The following is a 21865-nucleotide window of genomic DNA, read 5'->3' as shown; positions in this document are numbered from 1 at the left end:
TTTGTCCACGGTGAAGGGAGTCAATTTTTTTAAAGCAGAGACTAACTAACTTTGAATCTAAAAACATATATAAAAGATGGCTGCGGTCGGCAGTGTTCTAAGCATTATTTTAGCCACATTTGTTCGTATATTTTATTTCATTTAGATAATTTTAAATTATTTATCTATTATCTTATCTAGAACTGTCATCTTTTAAAATTATCTAAATAATTATTTTATCTACTGTCTATTATTTTGTATACTATATTCACACGACCTCACGCCACTGTGCCATCTTATCCTGTTTCATATGTAATAGGAATTATATATATTTGTCAAGTGTTTTGGAAAATATATTCAATACATTTAACCATGAATCATAATAAGTCTTAATGTTTGTAAAATTATGCATTTATACATAATATGTGACATGCGTGTAGGGTATATATTTAATTATCAGGCATTTTGTAAATAATGAAACCAAACAATCTGTTATTACTGTATCGATATCATGTCTTGGGGAACCTGCAAGAAAACGCATTAAAAAAAAAAATTAATGTAATTAATTATACAATTATGTTTTAGTACGAACCGGAGGCTGGAGAATATTTTGATTTTCAAAGTTCAAGTACAATAAATTAATATAATGGTCTACTCAATCACGATTAAGAGTATTTTAGCTCACTATCGAATCATTAAATATTAAGTAATTTTATATTTTATGCAATATCATTATTTAGGACTTTTATTCTGAATTCATTGAGTTCAAGAGTTCAGAAACTTATTGTTTAATATTAATAGGTAATCAATTTTGATACATCAATATCGTGTCAAAAATATCATATTATTAACCATTGTCAGAATAAAGGGCATAATCCTTTCCACCAATTTATTAGAATTAAAATGTTTAAAACTTCTGATAACAGTACTAGCATAGTGGCATATCACGGTGAATATATTTTAATTAAGCCCAACCATTAAATCAGTGGTTCTCAAAATGTAGTATTCGTACCTTTTGAGGGTACTCAACATTTTTAAGTGGGTACGATTCTGGTCAACAAACCTTTAAATTTAAATAGAGAAAAGATTTTTTATATATTTTAGTAACCTAGAAGGAGGGCCCAAAAAATTGTATTAGTAAAAAGGGATACAGTGTTTACTGTCTATACAAGTTTTAGAACCCCTGCATTAGGTAATCTGCATTTACCTATTTCATAAATGGTTTTTTTAAGTTTACATACTTGTTTATTATGTATAGGTAGTAGGCAATAGCCACTAGCCACTGGAATATTACAAATTTTCAATATCAATAATTATTTATCAAAATTAGGAAATATTGGACTATCAAAAATATTTTAACATTCACGAATCGCGAGTCTGTAACGATCAACTATGGAGACTGTGCTGGTGGAGTAAAGTAATTGGACCACGGGTTCCTCCATACTTACCTGTCATATTATACAGAAGTAATAAGCATAAAGATGTTTATAGTCTAAGACCTAAGTACAATATAGGAACCAAGATTTTGTGTGGAAATTTGTCTTACTTAAGGATTCTTAAGTTATAATAACCTACACAAAAATCATACATTCGTAGATTCATAGGTGATTATAGTTTATATAATTATAAATATTATATTTGTGCAAATCAAATATTTAAATGTAAATGAATTTATCGTGTTTGTGTATTTTATGTTAAATAACTAAATTCAAACACCATATCTTCATTTTTCCATTACTTGATAATATTTAAAAACCTAAACCATAAGATGTACCAAAATTAATAAATAAGGTAAGTAATCAGAAATGTGTGCTATACAAATGGTAGGAATATCCCTGTATTGGATATGATTTGCATACATACCTATACGTATACATTGTATAAATATCTACTGATTTATTTAACTTCTAGGTACTGAATGTATTAATATTGGATAGATTACATCCGTTAATCCGTTTAAGAGAGATGAAATGAAACTGAAATCGGTTCTTGGAGTCTAGATGCAATATAGTGAAGGTTCAGTTTTTGAAGTCGAAATAATATTTAGGTTTTAATCAACTCTCGCAGAACTAAGGCAAAAAAATTGAGTAGTTTAGATTGGTTAAAAGTTTAAGTCTCTCGCTTTTTTAGAAATATTGATTAATAAATTATTAGAAAGTCAGGTAGAAAATTGGAAGGATGGGGGTAGTAAAATGGTGACAAATTTAATTAAAGTGCTTGTAGGTGTACAACAGTACAACATTATTTATTAAAGCAACTGTTGTAGAATCGCGAATTCTGTAAAGTGATAAAGTATTTTCCCAATCAGAAACCCTATAGAACGACATAAACTGTTGTATAAATGCATCTCATAACTTATTTTACTAGGTATACTATTTTTACATATTATGTCATTTGTCAAAAATTCGTCTAGCGTTTTTCGTTTACATTCAATGAAATAAAATAAAATAAAGACTGTCAGGTAACCTAAAATTATGATATTGACGAGTGAACTGCAGTTATGGGTAGTTATAGGATACTGAAGTTAATAACAAATGAACAATGGAGTTTTATAAGGTAAGCAAAGAATGGGGGGGGGGCTTAGGGGGCTACACCCCCCAGAATTCTGTTAACCTCCTTAAAATTCCCAAGAAGTTCCAGCAGCGTCATCTATACCACAAAGAAAACAAAAGCTATAACCCCCCCCCCCCCCAAATAAATTCTTCACATTATAGATACGCCTATGATGATAGAAATCAGGGGTGGAAAGTTGAGTACCAGCGACCAATTAAACTTTTTAAATAAGACATAAATTTTTGTACTTTTTAAAGCAAAGCTAACCTTGATTTTTATTAATTTTTTTAACACACTTTAAAATAGGTATTTCCTAGCACTTATAGTTGACGCAATGAGGAAAATTGATTTAAAGGAAAAAATTGTGTTTTTATTTTATAAATTTAAGCCAAACGTCTTTTAACACAGGTATTGACAATTTAAATAACAATTCAGTTTTCTTCAGTCTTAATGAAAAAATCAAATAGGCGTTAGCGTCATTTTACTTTGTTAGTGTATAATATTAAAACAAAAAACGCACCCATTGCGCTGTTGTAACTAAATTACCTACCTGGAACGCCGTGCTAACATAATGCCTTTGGAATGTAACAATAATATCATTAATCATAGGGACATGTGGCCCTGTGGTTGGTTGCAGTCACTAACGTGTGCTGTGGTCGAGCATCGCCCGGCACCACTAGCTCAAGGATGGGTGACCACCCTGGTTTTAGTGACAAATCCTCGAAAAAAATGCTAATGGCCATAAAGCCGATGCTTAAGTTCAATAAAAAAAAAAAAAATAGTAATAATAATATTGGATAACTTATTATTATTTGTATAATTTCTCTCATTTTGTGTCGTATATTATATAATGTAATGCTATAAGCTAACTATTGTGGATAATCGATAATGGTTGTATAATAATTTACAATACACGTAGATATAGTTTAAATCCAGATAAATCATATACATGGGTTTATTAGCCACAAACAGATTTATTTAAATATATAATAAATACTTATAATACAACTTAAAATATGTTTTACTTATTCGTCGAATCTAAACGAGAGTGTCATTCGAAGTGCCTATAGAGTATACAGCTAATGACAAATGCTAATACTTAATTATTTTGGTAAGTTTACGTAATCACAAGCATAGTTTTATTTAATAATTAATATTACCATTGCCAGTTTACATATTGTACGGTTATAACTTATATAGTTATATTATAATACACGAGTCTCATAAAATATTAATATAGTAAAAGTAGAGATGTACGTTATAATTATCATTTAGAAAACAAGTACAACACGAATCACAAATTAACATAATAATATTAGGTACAAGTCCAAACCAAAAGCAGAGCAAAACAATAGTTCAAGAAATAATGCACAAACGCAAACGCGTACCGACTTAATACTTAGTTATTATAAAAATATTAGTATACCTTATACATGATATTATACATATTATTATTATATATGTCGTTAATAGTTTATAACTAACTACCTTACCTATCGCGGGTGTTCGATCAAAAGTCACGGAGTGCTATATTATATTTTGTATTTTAGTTCAAGATTTAGCTTAAAATGTTCATATTTATTTACGTATTTGCGTATTTACGTCGATTAAAGGAAACAAAGTCGTACTAGAAAAGCTCACGAGTAACGGTCGTCCATAGTCCATATACAGTATAAGGACGAAATTGAATTTCAGTTCCACCTTTAGCATGCAGTCCGGTGAAGAAGTTGTGTGCATAGTTGCCGCTAAAAAAAAATATACGGTCCAGTGCTGTGAATTTTAATGCATTTGAATGTTTTATTTTGTAGAAGAAATTGAGTTTGATTGAAATTTATTTAATATATTACTGCTAGCGTATGTAAGTGAGTACCAACATAATAATCTTATACTCTTAATAAAAAAATACCTATTATAATACTTTTATACAATATTAATATACCACACATAATTTATTTTATTTTTTTCAAAAATCTATCAAACGTGATCGGTCAATATTTAAAAAAATTGTATTGTGATTTTCGATGCCGAAGTAAAAATGTATAGCACTATGTAACTTTACTTCCAAAGATGATCTATTTTAAGATTATTGTCAATACGACTTGTCAGTACCTAATAATAAATTATTATGAATTCAGATAAAAAAATATTTGAAATGCTTTTGATCGTATTCTTCGATATTAATTTATACATACATGATTATTATGCGTATGCTTGATGAATACACATGAATATTTAAAATATTTTTTTATATTATTTAGTTTAAAGACGAGTCTGCAGTTGTCATTTTTGAAATGCACATCATACTGTAAATGCTTTAAAATCGCAGCCTCGCTTAATACTGCACACCTCCCCACAACGAATACCCGCGATACATAATTATGTGTTATTTTTTTTATAAAATTATCAACTAACACTCGTTCAGCGATTTTGCAGGAGCCATCGCGTCCGGGCAGTCGCCAATATTTTCGCGAGCACAGCGTCTCCTCGTCCGCTCTTCGATGGCGCCGAGCAGCTTCTTCCTGGGGCCCAGTGGCAGACCGAGCGATATCAGGTCTCTGTCGTCGAGCATGAACAGCGCTTCCAGGTCCACCCGCTGCTCGACGAACTTGTTGACGTACTCGCCGACGCCCGCCGACACCAGGAACTTGTGCACGGCCGACCACTTTGTACTGCGCCCGTTCAACGCGATGTTTTCCTCTAAAACCCAAGAATTACGATTGAAGAACTTCGACTGTGCTGTCGGCGGAAGTTTCGCGGACAATCTTTGCACCCATTACTGCGCACTACCATTACCGCCAAAGTCGCTTCGACGTATAGAAAAGTCTTATATTTCCGGGAAGGATTATTACTTATATTTTGTGTTCAGATATATATATATATATGTGTATTACGCGAAAGCTTAAAAGTACCATTACTTATTGTCATTCGATGAAATTCAATAGATTAATAATTTTTAAATAAGTCAAATTATTCCCTCTTATCATAAACATTCTAATAACCAATTTTATAATAATTCTATTATGTGTATATTAATCAGTAACATAACATATGTAACTCTTCGTTTAACTTTTAAAAACCGTTCTGGACAAAAATGTGTTGTTCGGTTAAAAATCTTGAAAATTGAACACAAGGATCCTCATAAATAATTTATATTGGAACTTAGAAAATGTGTAAAGAAAACTATTTTATAGACATTTGTAATTAAAAATTTAGACGAAATAGGCATTTCAAAGAAAAATAACGATTTTAGTTACCTTTTTTACAATTAAAAATTATTTTTTGTTGAAGTTTTTACAAAACAAGTATTATTTTTTTTGTATACATATAGAAATTTTCAAAACATTTAGATTAGTTATATACTATTTCCCATTTATAAGTTGTATCATATTTAGAATGGTCAAATAAATTACTATAGTAATTAATGGAAATATGACGTTTGTATACAAATGTATACTTAGTAGGTAATATAGGTGGACAGAGTGTTTCGCTCAGAATCGTTTTTCGTACACAATTATTTATAACTGAATTCAAATTTAACACAATATCCAGTGACCTACTCAATGACATGGTACACTCGACTTCTACTGTACCAGCAGAGTGGTTTAAGTACTTACTTCTCCCCTCCCCCATTTTTAAATTACGTAATGCCGTAATGGTAAATTAAAAAGACACATATATAGAATTTAACATAAAAAAGTATACTAGGACTTAATTTTTAGTACTTTGTTTTTGAATTTTGAATTAAATCACAAAATAATGCAAAATAAATCCCATTAATAAATAGGCATTACGGTCTTCGTTATTCGCGTGATGATGTAACAACATATAAAAATGATTTTATCTCGGGTATCATCGAAAAGTTGTATGTTATTTTTCCAATTTAGAAAGGTAACTAATTACAAATTATAATACACCGTGTGGCGGTTGTGGAGGTTTTTGCCGAGTGAATTGCAATTAGAGAGTCCACAATATTAATATCATACGAAATTATGTTTATATTATATTGTTTTCTGCGCATATAATATTATACAATATTACAATAACGCTGCCGGGGCCTATATGTATATCCATTTGTACATATTATGATGATATACGTCTAAATGTCTAGAGTCAGTAGACAACAGTGTAATTAAATCGTGAACGTGTGTGGGATTCGATGGGGATTACCGTTCAGTTTTATTAGAAAAAAAAAAACGACTTCGTCGAATATTAATCGTACCGCGATTCCGACGTCTTCGGCGGTTTTTATAAACGGGTCGTACAGTGCAACGTTATTATTTTTTATTTTTTCGACACGTGACCCGAACTACAATAATAATATATTTGCTGTATTTTATCCCCGTAACGATAATTATTATTATTCACGGTAATATAAACGACGATGGACATATTGGATTTAGTGTTACCGTCGCTGTTTTGAAATTCGTCCCAGGACATTGTGCTGCTCGGCTGGTTCCGCTTCACTAGACTTCCAGCGCTGCCGATACTGCACGCCTCGTCTTCAATAGTCGCCCTAGACACGTCTGGTACTGGAATTGTGGTCACGCTGAAAACGTATTAGTTATCTATTAATAATTATACTATTATATACCTAGGTATGTATTGTAACAGTATGTACTTGGTCCATAGGCCATAGGCGGATACCTGGTTCATGTACTCGTATTACAACGAACAACTATACAAATTGTAATTTTGAACAGTAGGCATTAAAGTCTTTAAAGTTCAGTTAGAGTTTTTTCCATATAAAGATTTTATAACTTAAAGATCTAAGTCCAGTTAAATTCAAACAAATGTCCTTTAACCGAAGGATTCACCACATATATACCTAAAGATGTCTATCGCTATGTTATAAGTTTCGTAAATGTTGACTCCAACAATTTTTTTCTATGTACCTACTTAATGTTTATATTTTCAATATTTTCAAAGACATTTTTTGATAAGTGTGAAAATTAATGTAGGCCTATATTATTATTTTTATTTATGGGGGTTTTTAGTCTTGAATACATTTTTTTTTAGAGCGGGTAAGATATGCACTTAGATCTCCACATATAGGCTATAAGTCTTTATACAATATCATATTATTATTACCATCGAAATAATTATTGTTTAGACAAATTGTTTTGGTACCTATGTCCTACACACTTTTACAATATATATTCGTTGCACGACTAATGTTATTGTTTGTATAGTATTTATTGTTATATATTTACGATGTTCCTAAATCGGCAACATACTGTTTTGGGATGATGGGGGGGGGGGGGTCTTGGTACGCATACATTTGTTTTGTTCTTGTATTTCATTGTTGTTAAATATTATTATTACAATTTATATTATTGCTGAGTTGAATTCATTACTCGGTATAAATATATTGAAATACCACTCGCGCGTAAAGCGGGAGGATCGGATTCGTGTCCTCCCCCCCGGTTGCGCCACTGACCTCGAGTATAAGTTTGATTTTGGTTTGTACGAAAACTTGTTTTAAAGTTCAATACCTAACTATTATATTATACTATTTATATGGTAAATTACGTAATATTGCGGTGAGCAATCGAAATGCAATATAAGCATATTCCATACGGTTGTATTGGTGTAACTGGTCATGTATTCGTTATGAAGACTAAAACACTCGAATTTTGAGTAATTTCACATAAACTACTCGAGTCGAGGAATGATTTATGGTAATGAACAAATTAAATCGTTAACGGCGGTATATATTATGAAATATAATATGACGCTTGATTGCTTCCACAGACTGTGTTTTGTACATTTTTTCCCTCGAAAAAAAATTATATTAAGTTATAAAAAGTCCTGAAGTGACATGGTACATGCGTCGTTTGATTAAAATTACTCTCTGAAACGGTACCTATATTATTTTCTTTTTCCTTTTCGTATCAAATACGCCACACGAAAATTACACGGTTATTATGCTTTATCGGTTATGTAGTGCCATAGTATACTATTGGTATACGAGTTTACCTATTACACGTGTACAATATTTTATTATAATATATTTGATGTGTAGGTATGACGTGTGCGAACAAATTACTTTTGCCTGAACGCGACGCTTCCGAAACCCGGTCGATCGAACATGCTACCTTGATCGTGCCAGTGCACTTTATTGGCATCGTCGTTCTGTAGGTCCATCATGAAGTTCGGCTGCGAAATGGTACGGTGCAACTCAAACACATCCGATATCCTGCCTCTTTTCCCTGCAAATCGTCAAGTATTATAATCATTAAAAGTTAAACGATCTACGAGACACGGTAATTATTGCATTATAGCTATTATTCGAGCGGACGGGGCAAAATCTTATAAGTTTCAATGCAGCCAGAAATGTATGTTTTACAGTGTTGACACAGTTAAACAATATACATTTTTATTATAGTAATAATATACCGTCTTGACCTAAAATCTATTTGCTCTATAGTTGAAGACTATTGGAAATTCTTCTGTAGGCTCATCACTTAGACACGCTCATTTATCGTTTTCTATTGTCGTTTTGTAATAGATCGGAGCATCAAAAATATTTTCAGTTGTTACGGGATGTCAAGATGACGACCTATTGTACAATATACATGGGTCTATGTGTTCGGTCGACAATTTTTCCTTTTATATAGAACTCTTTTCATAATACAGTAATACGCTATAACTGCAGTTAGTTTGAACGGCCAAGTTTTGCATAATATTTCCCGGTTAGAATGTTTATAAAACAACGTTGGAGAATGAATCAATGTAAAACAGAAATATATTTATTTTCAAAAAGGCATTGACTATTTCTGAGGAAATTGTAATAAACTGTATTCTTGTTCTGCTGATCATTGTTTTTATAGTAATTTATCGTTTCTTTTAAGCACTAATTCCTTACTCTTTTTTTTTTAAATTTGCATTTAGAAAATCACAAATAAATAAAAAAATATGATTTTCTTATTCTATTATAAAAATATGTAGATATACGCTAATATAGGTGGAATGACGTGGAAATATGAAATTATAGTTAATTTTTAAAAATTATTGAAACAGCCGAAATCTATACGAAAAAAATTATTCATGGTCCATTATAAATTCAATAACACTTTTTTGTTTTCATTTTCATTTGATAATATTACTATATTAAAAATATAATAACAGAAGAAATTGTTCTGAAAGTATAATTGACTGAGACCGATATTGTTTAATATAATATTTTATTAAAATACACTTCAAACTACAATACCTACTTATTGAAAAAATTCAAATAAATTATAAGCTACAACGCATATTGTGAATTTGTTTTTCACCTAGTTATTTACGCATTACTACAAAACGCGAAATTATTCTTCCCTTCAAAAACGCATTAGGTACAAGCGGCACAACGTTCAATACGATTTTATAATAGACTTTATCGCAAAATGTGCCGACTGTACGCATGGTGTACCACTACGCACCTACGAATGCGATCGCAATCGTGTTTATAAAATCGTTTTGTGATTAATGTTGACTATGAGCTAGGTATATGATATACATATTAAATATTATTATAATATTATCAATTTGATATTTTATTGTATTTACCTCCGTTCTCGTTCTCGTACGAATTGACATAAATAATTTGCGAATCTCCATTGGACGTTATGGTTCGTACACTCGTGCTATCCTCGACCTGTAGATCGTTTACGTAACGATAACAATAATATAAATAATAAAATAACAGTATGTTTGCGCAACGACGGCAACGGAATTTTTGGTAGGATATTGTCTATTGTATTATTAAAAATATATTCATGTTTTGACAGTATTTGAATCATAATATAATAATAGGTCGTAGGTAGGTAGTGTATGTGGATTAAACCTACTGTCTGACATTGCAATGTTGGAATTTTACAACATTTTACTTTACCAATTTTATAATTTATAAAATTAATGGTGAAAAAGTTTCTATTATTTTAGGGAAACGTTTGGGTGTATAATATGTATAAAATATACAACGTATGGGTACGACAGTACATACACTTACTGTGAAATTCGAACATTGCAGTATAGTGTCATCCGGTAAACAAGCCTCTAGCAATTAATTAGATAGGAATGCAGCATAATAGTATACTCGCCTCTTTTATCGATTTGAACGACGATTTGTTGGTTTTGTTGTGAGCGTCCACCGCTGCCGCTGCCGCCTTCATTTTCCTGTCCAATATTTTCTTAACTCCACCCGAGCTAACAAACGGTTTTTTCACGGTACCCGATCCGACGATCTCTGTAAACGACTTACAGGACAGGTCTGATGACGATTTGCGTAAACTGCCAAAATTAATGTAATCTCATTAGGTATAGTCATTTTACACAGAGAATTGGTTGCACGGTGAGAGATTCCGTTTCAAAACTGAGTTTTAAAAAAATGTCTTTTGTTTTTTTTGTGACTGTTACAAAAGTGAGTTGTTATTTATTAGCAGTGCCATTTTTATAGACACACTAATTACCTCAATATTTAAAACGTGTGATTACTTTTAGAAATGGATGTATAACCGAATTAGTTTAAAATGTATATTTAAATTGTACAATGCTTACGACAAAGGAATTGATCGAACCGTAGGTATAGCAGTTTCCGAATCTGCTTTGTTGCCACCTAAATATTCTTTTTCTACCCTTCTAATTTGCTTTTTCTCTTTTTCTCTTTCTTTTTTCGTCCGTTCTTCGTACTTCTTTTGGTTGCGTTCTGCGTCTTTCTGTGCCTTTTCTTTCTTAGATTCAACTTTTTTCCTAAAAAAAAAAACGTTGATAATTGTAAAACCAATAACCACGGTCAACTGTACCCATTTTTATTGTGTAAAATTATTTTACTTGTTCTGCATTATTTGAGATGCGGCCGCTTTATCCAAGTATTGGAGTACTTGCGATTTACCATGTATGGCTGCTAATTGCATTGCCGTGAGAAAGTCCAAGTCTAAAGCCCACAAATTGACATCGAAACCGACAAGAAAGGTCACACAACTCAAGTGTCCTTTAGACGCGGCCAGATGTAATGCATTTTGTCCAAGATGGTAATTACATTTTTCCGGATCACCTCTAAAACGTTGGATATGATTTGTTCAAAAACAATGACACTATTTTTATTAAAGTCATTTAAGATTACACTTAGTCAGACACCGTGCTTGATTAGCCGTGACTAAGAGCTATAAGGGTCAGTTTGTATGGTGGTCTAAAATAAATAAGTAATATTGTCTATTTTACTAAATGTTGAATGAGATTTAAAACACAATATGATATGTTTTGATTAATACAAGTTTTAATGTCTTTGTTTTTTTTTTTTGAGTAAATAGAATATTTTTTGTTCATTTATACTGTTACTGTTTGTTGAAATTTCCCGCTTATTCAGTTCTTTAAATTTTTTATGAAAAGGAATTATATATAATATTGCAATAGTTACACGACAGGATGTCGCCTACAAAGATTCAAAGTATCGTTAAACGTTAGTTTTTATAGATGACTAGTATTTTTATTTGTTTATATTTTTTTTTCGTCTTATTACGTTGTCACTATTGTTTTTATCTCACTGAAACCGAACCTATGGTACCTATATATAATATTATACCATCATCATATAAGACCGATTAGTCTTGGGATCCAAATGTCACGCTTTCCCACCGATCGTTACACAATCGATTGATTTCCTTGATTAACCGTTAATAGCATAATAAACGCGTTTGACTAAAGTTGAAAAATAACAACATGAACATGTTTTATCGCATGTCACCCTTACCCTCTGCCAACGAGTATTCTCAACGCTTCCAGGTGTCCTTTGAAAGCCGCCCAAAGCGTCGGCGTCATCCCGTCATCATCTTTGGCGTTACAATCTCTTTTGGTTGCCTCTTTCAGTAGGTTTACGAAACCATCTTGAGCCGCTCTGCACAAAACAACAGAAAATCAAAAAACCACATAATGTAAGTAATGTTAAACAATAATAATATATATTATTATGTGTTTTCATTTCCAAACGTTAAACACAACGATTTAATAGCATCAAATATGTAAACGATGGCGCAACAATACGTATACCGATAGGCGATTTATACGCGAGGACCGCCGATTTTTGACCCGGTGAAAGGAAAAACAATCGGCGGCAATGGCGCGGCGTGCCCCTAATCTCGGAGCTATTAGAAAGCAGTTGTTTTGTAATGCGACTTGGGCACATCTTGCGCCGGAATGTCTATTGTTGATTTAGGTTCGTGTTCAATCGAGGAGTTTTACGCACAAATGTTTCCGCCGGACGTTTATTTCGATTTTCGTTTCGTGCATTCTGATAATATAATGCGAGGGTACACATCAAATGGGTATCAATGAGATATTTCCAACGCGCCAAACTGCAGTTTCACTAAATCGTAATATAATGCTGTGCGTGTATACGATTCAGTCTACACGACCCAGGTAAAAAATATCGTGTCACTGCTGTTATAACGGAACGTATATTCCACGTCGCAGATCGTAATAAACAATAATATTTACGTAAGGCTGTGAATTTATTGAAAAATCAATTTTCTAATTTATCGTATACGGCATAGTTTTTCTAACATAACGTTTGATTTAGGTGTGTGACAATTAATAAAACTGTGGAACTTTAATTTAATGTTTTTGTTAATACACTTTGTATTTTAAAGGTAACTTTTGGACTTTTTATGTCATTTTTTTATCCGATTTTACGGAATTTTTAAACAGTATCCGTCATTTCACTTTTTTTTATTTCACACATTATGATTATTCTGTATAATAGGTAATAAAAAATGTCAACTAAAGATTTTAAAATTAATTTGTCAAAATTGTTGATGTGTATTATTCCAAAAATGAATAGTATTAATTACATAAAAAGAATTACAAAACTTTGATTTGAGCTTTAATCTCTTGAAGAAGTGCTGTTTTGATAATTTTTTTTATAATTCGTGCATTGCGTGATGTAAATGGTTCTCATTTCGTAAAATTGTCAAACTATTGTCTTCGAGTTACGATGTATAACATATAATCCTCAACTATATAATATTACGTTAGGTTGTAAATCAGTTTTTTAATTTGCATTAATATATATGTAAGTAGAAACGGTATTGATTTCATCTGTCGAGTTTAATAACGCGTACGAAAGTACGACTTCGCTGCAGTTAGGTTTTACACTCTCCACTTCAATAAATAGATTTTCGTTGGAATAATTTTAAAAATATTGAATCACAACACAGAGTTCTCGTGACGATAAAAATCATAATACTTCGTCGTGACGTCTTGGGTTTTTAATTTTTTTTTCGCATTAGACTCGATCTCGTTTTGAAAATACTTAATAACAATATATTATCTACACTCATCGGTAGTTCTACTTCACGTACGTCCATATTGTATTTCGTATTGTAGGTATTTATATATATATGCACGTGGCTGCGGTGGTGATGTCCCGGGAATTGTATGAAATCACTGAGTCGAGTAGGGCATTGCACCGCGGCTTAGGTAGATAATATTATACGCATATAAAATATATTGCGTGAGTATTGTGACGTTATTATAAATTATAATAATATGTAGAATATACGCATACAAAGCGGCTATTACGTGTATTATATTATTAATTTGATATTGGGCAGAGGATCCTCTTGAAGGCTGTCCGATCATATATATATATAAACGCGTTTACGAAAATTAACGTACTACATACCTATTCCGCAAACTATTATTGTACATTATTACAGCATACTTTGTTAAATACCTGCAAATAATTAAGATATTATATATACCCATAAAAGACACACAGAAGACCTTGCACGTTTTTAATGTAATTAATTATCGGCCGTTTGACCTTTGAAATAAAATTACATATAGGATGTAACTGTATGATTATATATATTGTTAATTAATTATACTCTCGCATACTATGCAATTATTATGACGATGCGTAAAATATTCGAAGCTGACTTGGTAGGCAGGTACCTGATGATTATATCGTCCGATCGTCGACGACGAAAATTAAAATATAATATACATGTGTACAATACCGTTAGGTAGCCTAAATAGCTAATCAAATTATAAGTGAGTCGAATGAGATTTAAAAGTTATCATTGACGCAAAGGAATAGAAAATGATGATGTAAATTTGTGAAAATGTATCATGTTTGTTTTTAAAGAAAGCGTATGGGTTGTATAGGTTGTAGTTAAACGTCATAATAATGATACAAATAGCAAACAAATACGCCATATATATTATAATATCGGTAATTTGAGTATGAATATAATATTACCCACTCGAAAATCGAAATACTCGATACAGTTTCTAATGTGTTCATTGTGCATACTCATTACTCAGCAACGAGTTATGAACATGAAAATACTAGATTCGAATTTGAGAAGGAATATAATAGAATCAAAATATATTGTTGTTAAAAAAACTTTTATATTAACGTTAATATTAGAAAACCAACAGTTTTGTGATAAATGTCAATTGATAATAAAAAAAATTATCTGAGTAATAAATTTATGTTGTCTAGAACACGGACTAACATTTAACAATACATTTATTTTAAACACCGTAAAGGTGGCTTTATATCAGTGTTCTGTAAGTTGCTAGGCGCCACTTCCACAAACACACTGAAAACAGTCATAACAAAATATAAGAACTTCATCGTAAAATCAATATACATTTAGGTAGGCTCAAAATATAAAAATAAAGTTAATTTTAATCGAGATTTTTTTTAATTAAAAATTAGTTACAAGTATTATACTTCAGCTGTATGATTATAAACAACAGTATAGCAAATACTAAATGGTATTTAATAATGTCTGTAAGCGGTAATAATTAATTAAGAACGCCAAATGAAAAAACTACATACCTATTATATTTATGTACAGCGTAAGGCTGCGAAATCTTTAATTTTCTATTTAATTTACAGAGATAATTTGTTACGAATACGAAATGTTGAATAGTTAGAGAAGAAATCAAGTCAACTAAATTTAAAGAGAAACACGATGCTAGTTGTGGTTTTAGCTGTTAATTTATCTACCTTGACCATGTACCTACCTGCCTATCCGTTGTATAAATACCGCGTAAGATACCCATATAGGTGCCATCTTAAACGCAATCGTAGCCAATGCGAATTTATATTAAATGGGAAAAGTGAGAATAATTGTGCTCGGGGAAAGTGTAAAACAATAATTAAAATCTGGAAAATGTAACGAGTTTATTATAATATAATATCAGCATTATATGCGCATAGGTGTACGACTCTTCATTAAAAATAATCGCATATAGCGTGGAAAATGTGTGTACACTTGTAAACGCCCTCGTTGTGTTACTTTGAAATATCGCAATTTCACAATAGAAATTTTATTGTGTTATTATTATTTTTTAATTCTACTCAGACACTATTTTATTCGTTATTTACTTGTAATTTTGATAGGCTTGATAATGAATTATGATACTAATAATATGGATCACTATTTTAATTTATGCTGCAGTTGTTGAGTTTTATATATTACGCAGTATCATAGTTATTAATGCTATAATACTTTACGTCTTTACACCTACTTATTAAATATGTTCATCAATAAAGTAACATTTCCATTGAGAATATTATAGAACTGATATGACTATGTGAGAGCAAGTACACGCAATATCTAAATGCTCGACACAATTTGATCATATTATACGAATCGAAATCTAACTTTAAACACAACACGTACAGGATTGTTACCCACGATTTATAATTATATAATAAACCAAGTCCTTGAGTGCATTTGAAGACTTGACGGACGTCCCACCTCAAACGCTTTGATTTTTACTGCGTTTAGAAATGATCTAGATGAGGACACAATAATACAAGCACACGGCATGACTATTCACTCTCGTCGAAAACGGCCGCTTACAAATTATTCATTCATTACATACGAACGAAATATGCAACATTTCCTTTTTTTGTTGTTCATTTTATATATACGTACAATATCAATCACAAGTTTGAATTAAAAAATCATTCTTCGCAAACCCAACGAATTATAATTCACAAGTAAATTGCATGTGTTCGTCATCACTCATCTGGAGCAAATAATAATACGTAATATATAAGAAGTTGTGGATTTCTATTTTTGATTCGATTCCCGCGGTACCCTCAAATTCAAACGTATATGAGATGTTCTAATATATTATTATTGTCTCGTCGCATACAATGGAACTCGGTCAGTAGAAATTTGTCGGAAAAAATCAAGACTCTGTGGTATTGATTTATTTTTATTTCGTTTTAATTATGTTACTGAACAATGTATAATGTATACTGCACACACGCGCGCACGAAGTTACAACGAAGAGAGTGCGACAAGTATATACCTAATATACAATGCATAATTATATACCATCATATTTATTTATTTTTATTGATTCATGTGGTAGGTATATACGCCTTGTTTAGAACATCGCTGCACCTACCTGTAGGTAGTATTAATAGTATTATATACCAATAATGACGTATCGCGCGCATACAGAGAAAGCATTTGCGCCTACGTCTAAAAAGAGCGAGTTGAATTGAAAACATTCTAAACCTTAAATTTTTGTTTAACTACCTACGAATTAATTAACTCTAAGATTCGTTAACATAGACAGCATTATGCACATGGTTGTCGATGAAATTAACAATTAGATGATCATTATATTACGCTATAATTATATCATTGTCGTCCCTGAGTTATATATATTTTTACTAAACGTTTGAAACGATGTGGTTTGATACGTATATCAAAATACACATGGCTAATGAATGTTCGTTCTTCTTGGATTTTTTTGAGATTTCAACAAAATATACTCATATACCGATTAAATTACAAACCAAAAGATGGTCTAATCCAAGCCAAAGGCCTCCAAAACGTATATAAAATTCAGTAGGTACACAAAAGAAACATAATATTATCGTAGTCTGGTAATTCAGTACTCGGTAGGTATCTAAAATTACTCAAATGTCTACACAAAATATTTAATTACCAGCCAATTTTATGATATAGGCAATTATTTTTGGCACTTATAATAGATAGTCATCATTAAACAGCAAACGATCCACTCCAACAGAATCACACTTACACTTTTTATCAAATCATATTGCGTTCTGGTCACGATTTACGAAGACCCGTGGGTCATATATTTAGCCACGAACAATATAATACCAAGTATAGTTGTGCACTAGTGTACTTACTTATGGAATCTCGTGCTCATGATTCGTAATGCAGTTCACCTCGTCCGGATTCACTCTGAGCATCTGTAATGATAATAATAATACATAATATGTAATGATTGTGCAGACATTATGTGATCCAATATCTACAGGCAGTTTTAAGCGAGTGTTTATACCTATAAAAATACATATCGTTTTATCGACAGATGGCACACAAAGTTTCAATTCATAATAATATGATAACCGCGTGTTGACTTGTGATCACATCTAATACGAAATATATTCGGGTATAGGTACTTATAAATATTAAATAAATTATATATGCAATTTTAGTTGATGTGTATGGCTATTGGCTAGACATTTTCAGGTTTCAGATGCAAATGTGGGCTGTATCCAAGTCATATCGTAACACGCGATTATGAAATCAGAGAGATGATTTCGCAGAGGCTTACAACCTGTGCCGGCGTGGCACTATGTATGAGCCAGAGACCCAGTGCAATTTATAAATGCTAGGCTCAACTGCTCGAGGACAACTAAAATATCGTAACTACTGTCTTATTCATACCTTATTGTTTATTCTATATTATTCTTTTCAGTTTTAGAGTACAACATCTATTGGTAGATATCAAGAATAAATATAACACAAATATTTATTATAATAACGGTAAAAAAGCGCTAGACACTTCACGGTCTCAATAAGCGCAAAGTCCTTTGTGGCCGCATTCCCTACACACCCCTCACGGTGACACTGCTTACAAACTCCTCCCCAAATTTCAAGCCACCTATTTTAAAAAAATTAAGCAACCTGTCAAAAGTGGTATTTTACAATAAACTGTTTATAGAAATCCATATACTCATTTCACCCGAAATGAAATCCTCATATATTTGCCACTGCAACCTACATATTTTTGTATTTATATTTATACGCTGTATGAAACTGCATAATATTATGTATAACTGTATAAGTACCACGATCACGTGTCACACCATGTCTGCGAGTCTTCGTAACGCTTGTTCGCAAACATTAGTGCATTACCAATGTGGAATAGTAACAAAATACGCACTATATATACTCACCGACGGTATTATACCATAAAGTTGACACAATATTGCCGCTTTCATATGAGTAAATATATCAAAATTATACATAGTCCCGAATGTATTACAATAAAATGTTTTTATTTATACCGTGATGACATTTCTATTATTATACGATGCAAACGATTTAAATAAGTATTTCTTTTCAACAGAAAAAATGAATACAATATATTAAGTTTTTCTTAACATTCGAACTCCAAGAACGCTCAATTTAGTTTATTTTTTCAGCTTATCAATTAATTGTAATAAATCGTCTTGATATTAAAATGGAATATTAATATTCAAGAATTTTATTCCAAGGGATTTTCAACACACACCTCACTTGTATTTGTATGTTTTATATTTTAATTTTTTTAAATATTAGTATATTATTTTTAGGTAAAATATCCAGTCTTATACCAATAGACCATCACTCTCGTATGAAGGACAGGGCTTCTTTTTTTTTAATTGTTGTCATTATCCTTGTTATGCTATTGGTTATTCGTAGGTATTGTTGATAAATAAAAATCATTCTTAATCTACATGTCATAATAGTACACTAACGTCTAAATGTCTAATAATATTAGGTATGTCTTGTCTGACAAAAGAGCAAACAGCGTGTTAATTTTCAAACAGCCAATGTTTTTTTTAGTAAAACTACGTTTAAAAATCAAATTTAACAATAATAAATATACAATACAATTTACATTGTATGAATAATAATAAAAGAAAATAAATTAGAATATATTATGTGTGTAAATTTAACACGTGTAAAATAATCGTCTCAACGAATCATAAAATAATAAAATAGTACTATTATAGCTATAACGTCGTAGTCGTTCTTATTCGTTTTAGAAAGATATTGTGAATATTTGTGTCGGAACTAATTCTTCACGATAAATTTTCATTCATTCGACATCACGTAAAACACGTATAGACTATTTACGAAATATATTTTAAACAGCCAATTAAAAATAACAAAATATGTGTATTGAACACACGTTAGAGATAAGTGCGCTTGAAATGGATTTTTTTTCTTTTAAACTCGAAACGTTTTTTGCACAGCATATTCAAATATTATTGTGTATAATAATAGTATATGTACTATGCTGTATATAATATCAGTTGTCATCGTTTATTTAAATATTATTTTCATATTTTGTATATGTGTAGTTTGTTTGTAGGTACATTTAAACAACCACGAAAGACTTTCCACTGTATTGTCACATAAATAATGTTTTGATATTATTTTCCAGTGAGCGCGTTTTTACAGCATCGTTATAATATTAATATATTTCATGCACGTGACTGCGGCGTTTATGGACTAGGATTTTGAGGATTCGTCTTTAAATTGATTAATTAAAAATTAGTTTCCTCCGGCGATCATTAAAAACTCAAATATACATACAAACTAACGAATTTTTATAATCTCTTACTCTCATCTATCTAGGCGCAGTTGTCTCGTCGCAGTAGTGTAAACACTGCAGCAGTGTTTAACTGGGTGGTCATTATTTAGTATAGTTTTACCGTCAAAATTAGCACTCAACAATTATCTACCAGAATGTATATATTGGATACACGGTGTTTCACCGCGTGCTATAACGTACACATGCATTACTTATAAATAGTACTGCGGGTAGTATAATATATTATGCACTATATTATAGACTCAAGTATAAATAATACGTCTCGAAAGTGCTAAAATTAGGTATCAAGTCTACCCCCGCCGTATTCCCAAATAATAAAATGAAAATTATAACCTTTTAGGCTCGGGGACTTATAGAGGTGCTTCTGGTGAGTCCTTGGTCAAGCTATTGAGCTTGAGCTTAAGAATTTTATTCAGTCCCATATACGCAATAACAACCAATTCGTTTAAGTCAAAAGAACATAAAAAAAATGAAAATGTAAGTTCATTCGAGTAATGCTGTAAAAACTATACATCCAAAATCAAGGTATATAGGTATGCGTTTTATTGATATCACTATAACCTGCAGATAGCAAACAACGTTTCTGCATATTCCAGGTACCATATTAAAACACTCGTGGCCCGCGGGGTACCATATTTTACTAGGTACCTTTTACAAAAATGTACATAAAAATTGTTATGTCTAACAGATATAATAGTTACCTACTGACTTTGGAGGTTGGCTGAATAAAATAATACTTTTCGATGCAGCCCCTAAAACAGTGTCGTACCGTTTAATATTATTATATATTCCTATTTGCATAAGATATAACATGTTTAACTAGAAAAATACAAACACCTAGGTAGGCTTCACCAGTTAATAATAAGGGGCTCTTATCAAGAAGTCGCAAAAAGAAAATTCTATCAAGGAGAAATTAATAATATGATTATATATATACATACATATTTTTTTTTATTATTATTATTAAAGCTTAACAGTTACAAATAAAAAGAAACAATATGAATACATGATTATATATATTTGTCCCTAATTTGGATACCTAATACGGTTCTCAGGTGTTATATAATTCGTTAAACAGAAAATTACATTAAAAGTCAAAATATGGTAAATTCACTGTATAAAGCAGACACATGATACACCCATACAAGGCACAATAATAAATTAACTGACCTGCTGCTGATGATCTCAGGTCAAGTCGTCCTAGATTACGAATCCCCGTCCACAGTGCATTAATTAATTCACGTCTCGCCTTCTGAGGTCGTTGGTCATTCGTATGTAAAATCCACAGCGGACACTATTGTAATCAACGATTTATTATAAAAACAAAACTTGTCCGCCAATTTTGTTTTACATTCAAAATTTCGGTTTTCCACACACGGACACAAACTAACGCTGCAGCGGCCACGGCGGTATACCCAGTTCCCACGCACAAGTCCACAACAAACCGTTCGCACCCGGCACTAAGAGGTGACTGTTTAAAACACAAGTCGGTGTTCACCGGACTGTGTTGGAAATATACTTTCGCCCCTCTAATGTAATAATAATAATAATAATATGTGCACGCGATTCCGTCACTCTCTCACCCACACTCTCCCGCTCACTCAATCACTCTCTCTCTCTCTCTCTCTCTCTCTCTCTCTCCACCCGCGCGTCTGTCACTCGGGTGTCGCGGTAC

The 21865-nt window shown here is 31.6% G+C and overlaps 1 protein-coding gene across 1 annotated transcript; it reads right to left on the bottom strand.

The window, feature by feature from the left end:
- Positions 1–3469: 3469 nt before the first annotated feature.
- On the bottom strand, positions 3470–21679 carry LOC111029596 (Usher syndrome type-1G protein homolog). Its single transcript, XM_022308657.1, has 10 exons — positions 21361–21679; positions 17708–17770; positions 12266–12409; positions 11347–11571; positions 11074–11265; positions 10617–10806; positions 10084–10171; positions 8579–8741; positions 6939–7078; positions 3470–5229 (listed from the first exon to the last, which is right to left on the bottom strand). The coding sequence occupies exons 2-10, from the start codon at positions 17725–17727 to the stop codon at positions 4940–4942; spliced, it is 1452 nt and encodes a 483-aa protein (XP_022164349.1). The 5' UTR covers positions 17728–17770; positions 21361–21679; the 3' UTR covers positions 3470–4939.
- Positions 21680–21865: the final 186 nt, after the last annotated feature.

Source organism: Myzus persicae, unplaced genomic scaffold (assembly GCF_001856785.1).
Source record: "Myzus persicae strain clone G006 unplaced genomic scaffold, MPER_G0061.0, whole genome shotgun sequence".
NCBI classification, from domain to species: domain Eukaryota; kingdom Metazoa; phylum Arthropoda; class Insecta; order Hemiptera; family Aphididae; genus Myzus; species Myzus persicae.
Note: the sequence above shows the minus strand (reverse complement) of the source record. Positions and strands in the feature narration are given on the sequence as shown.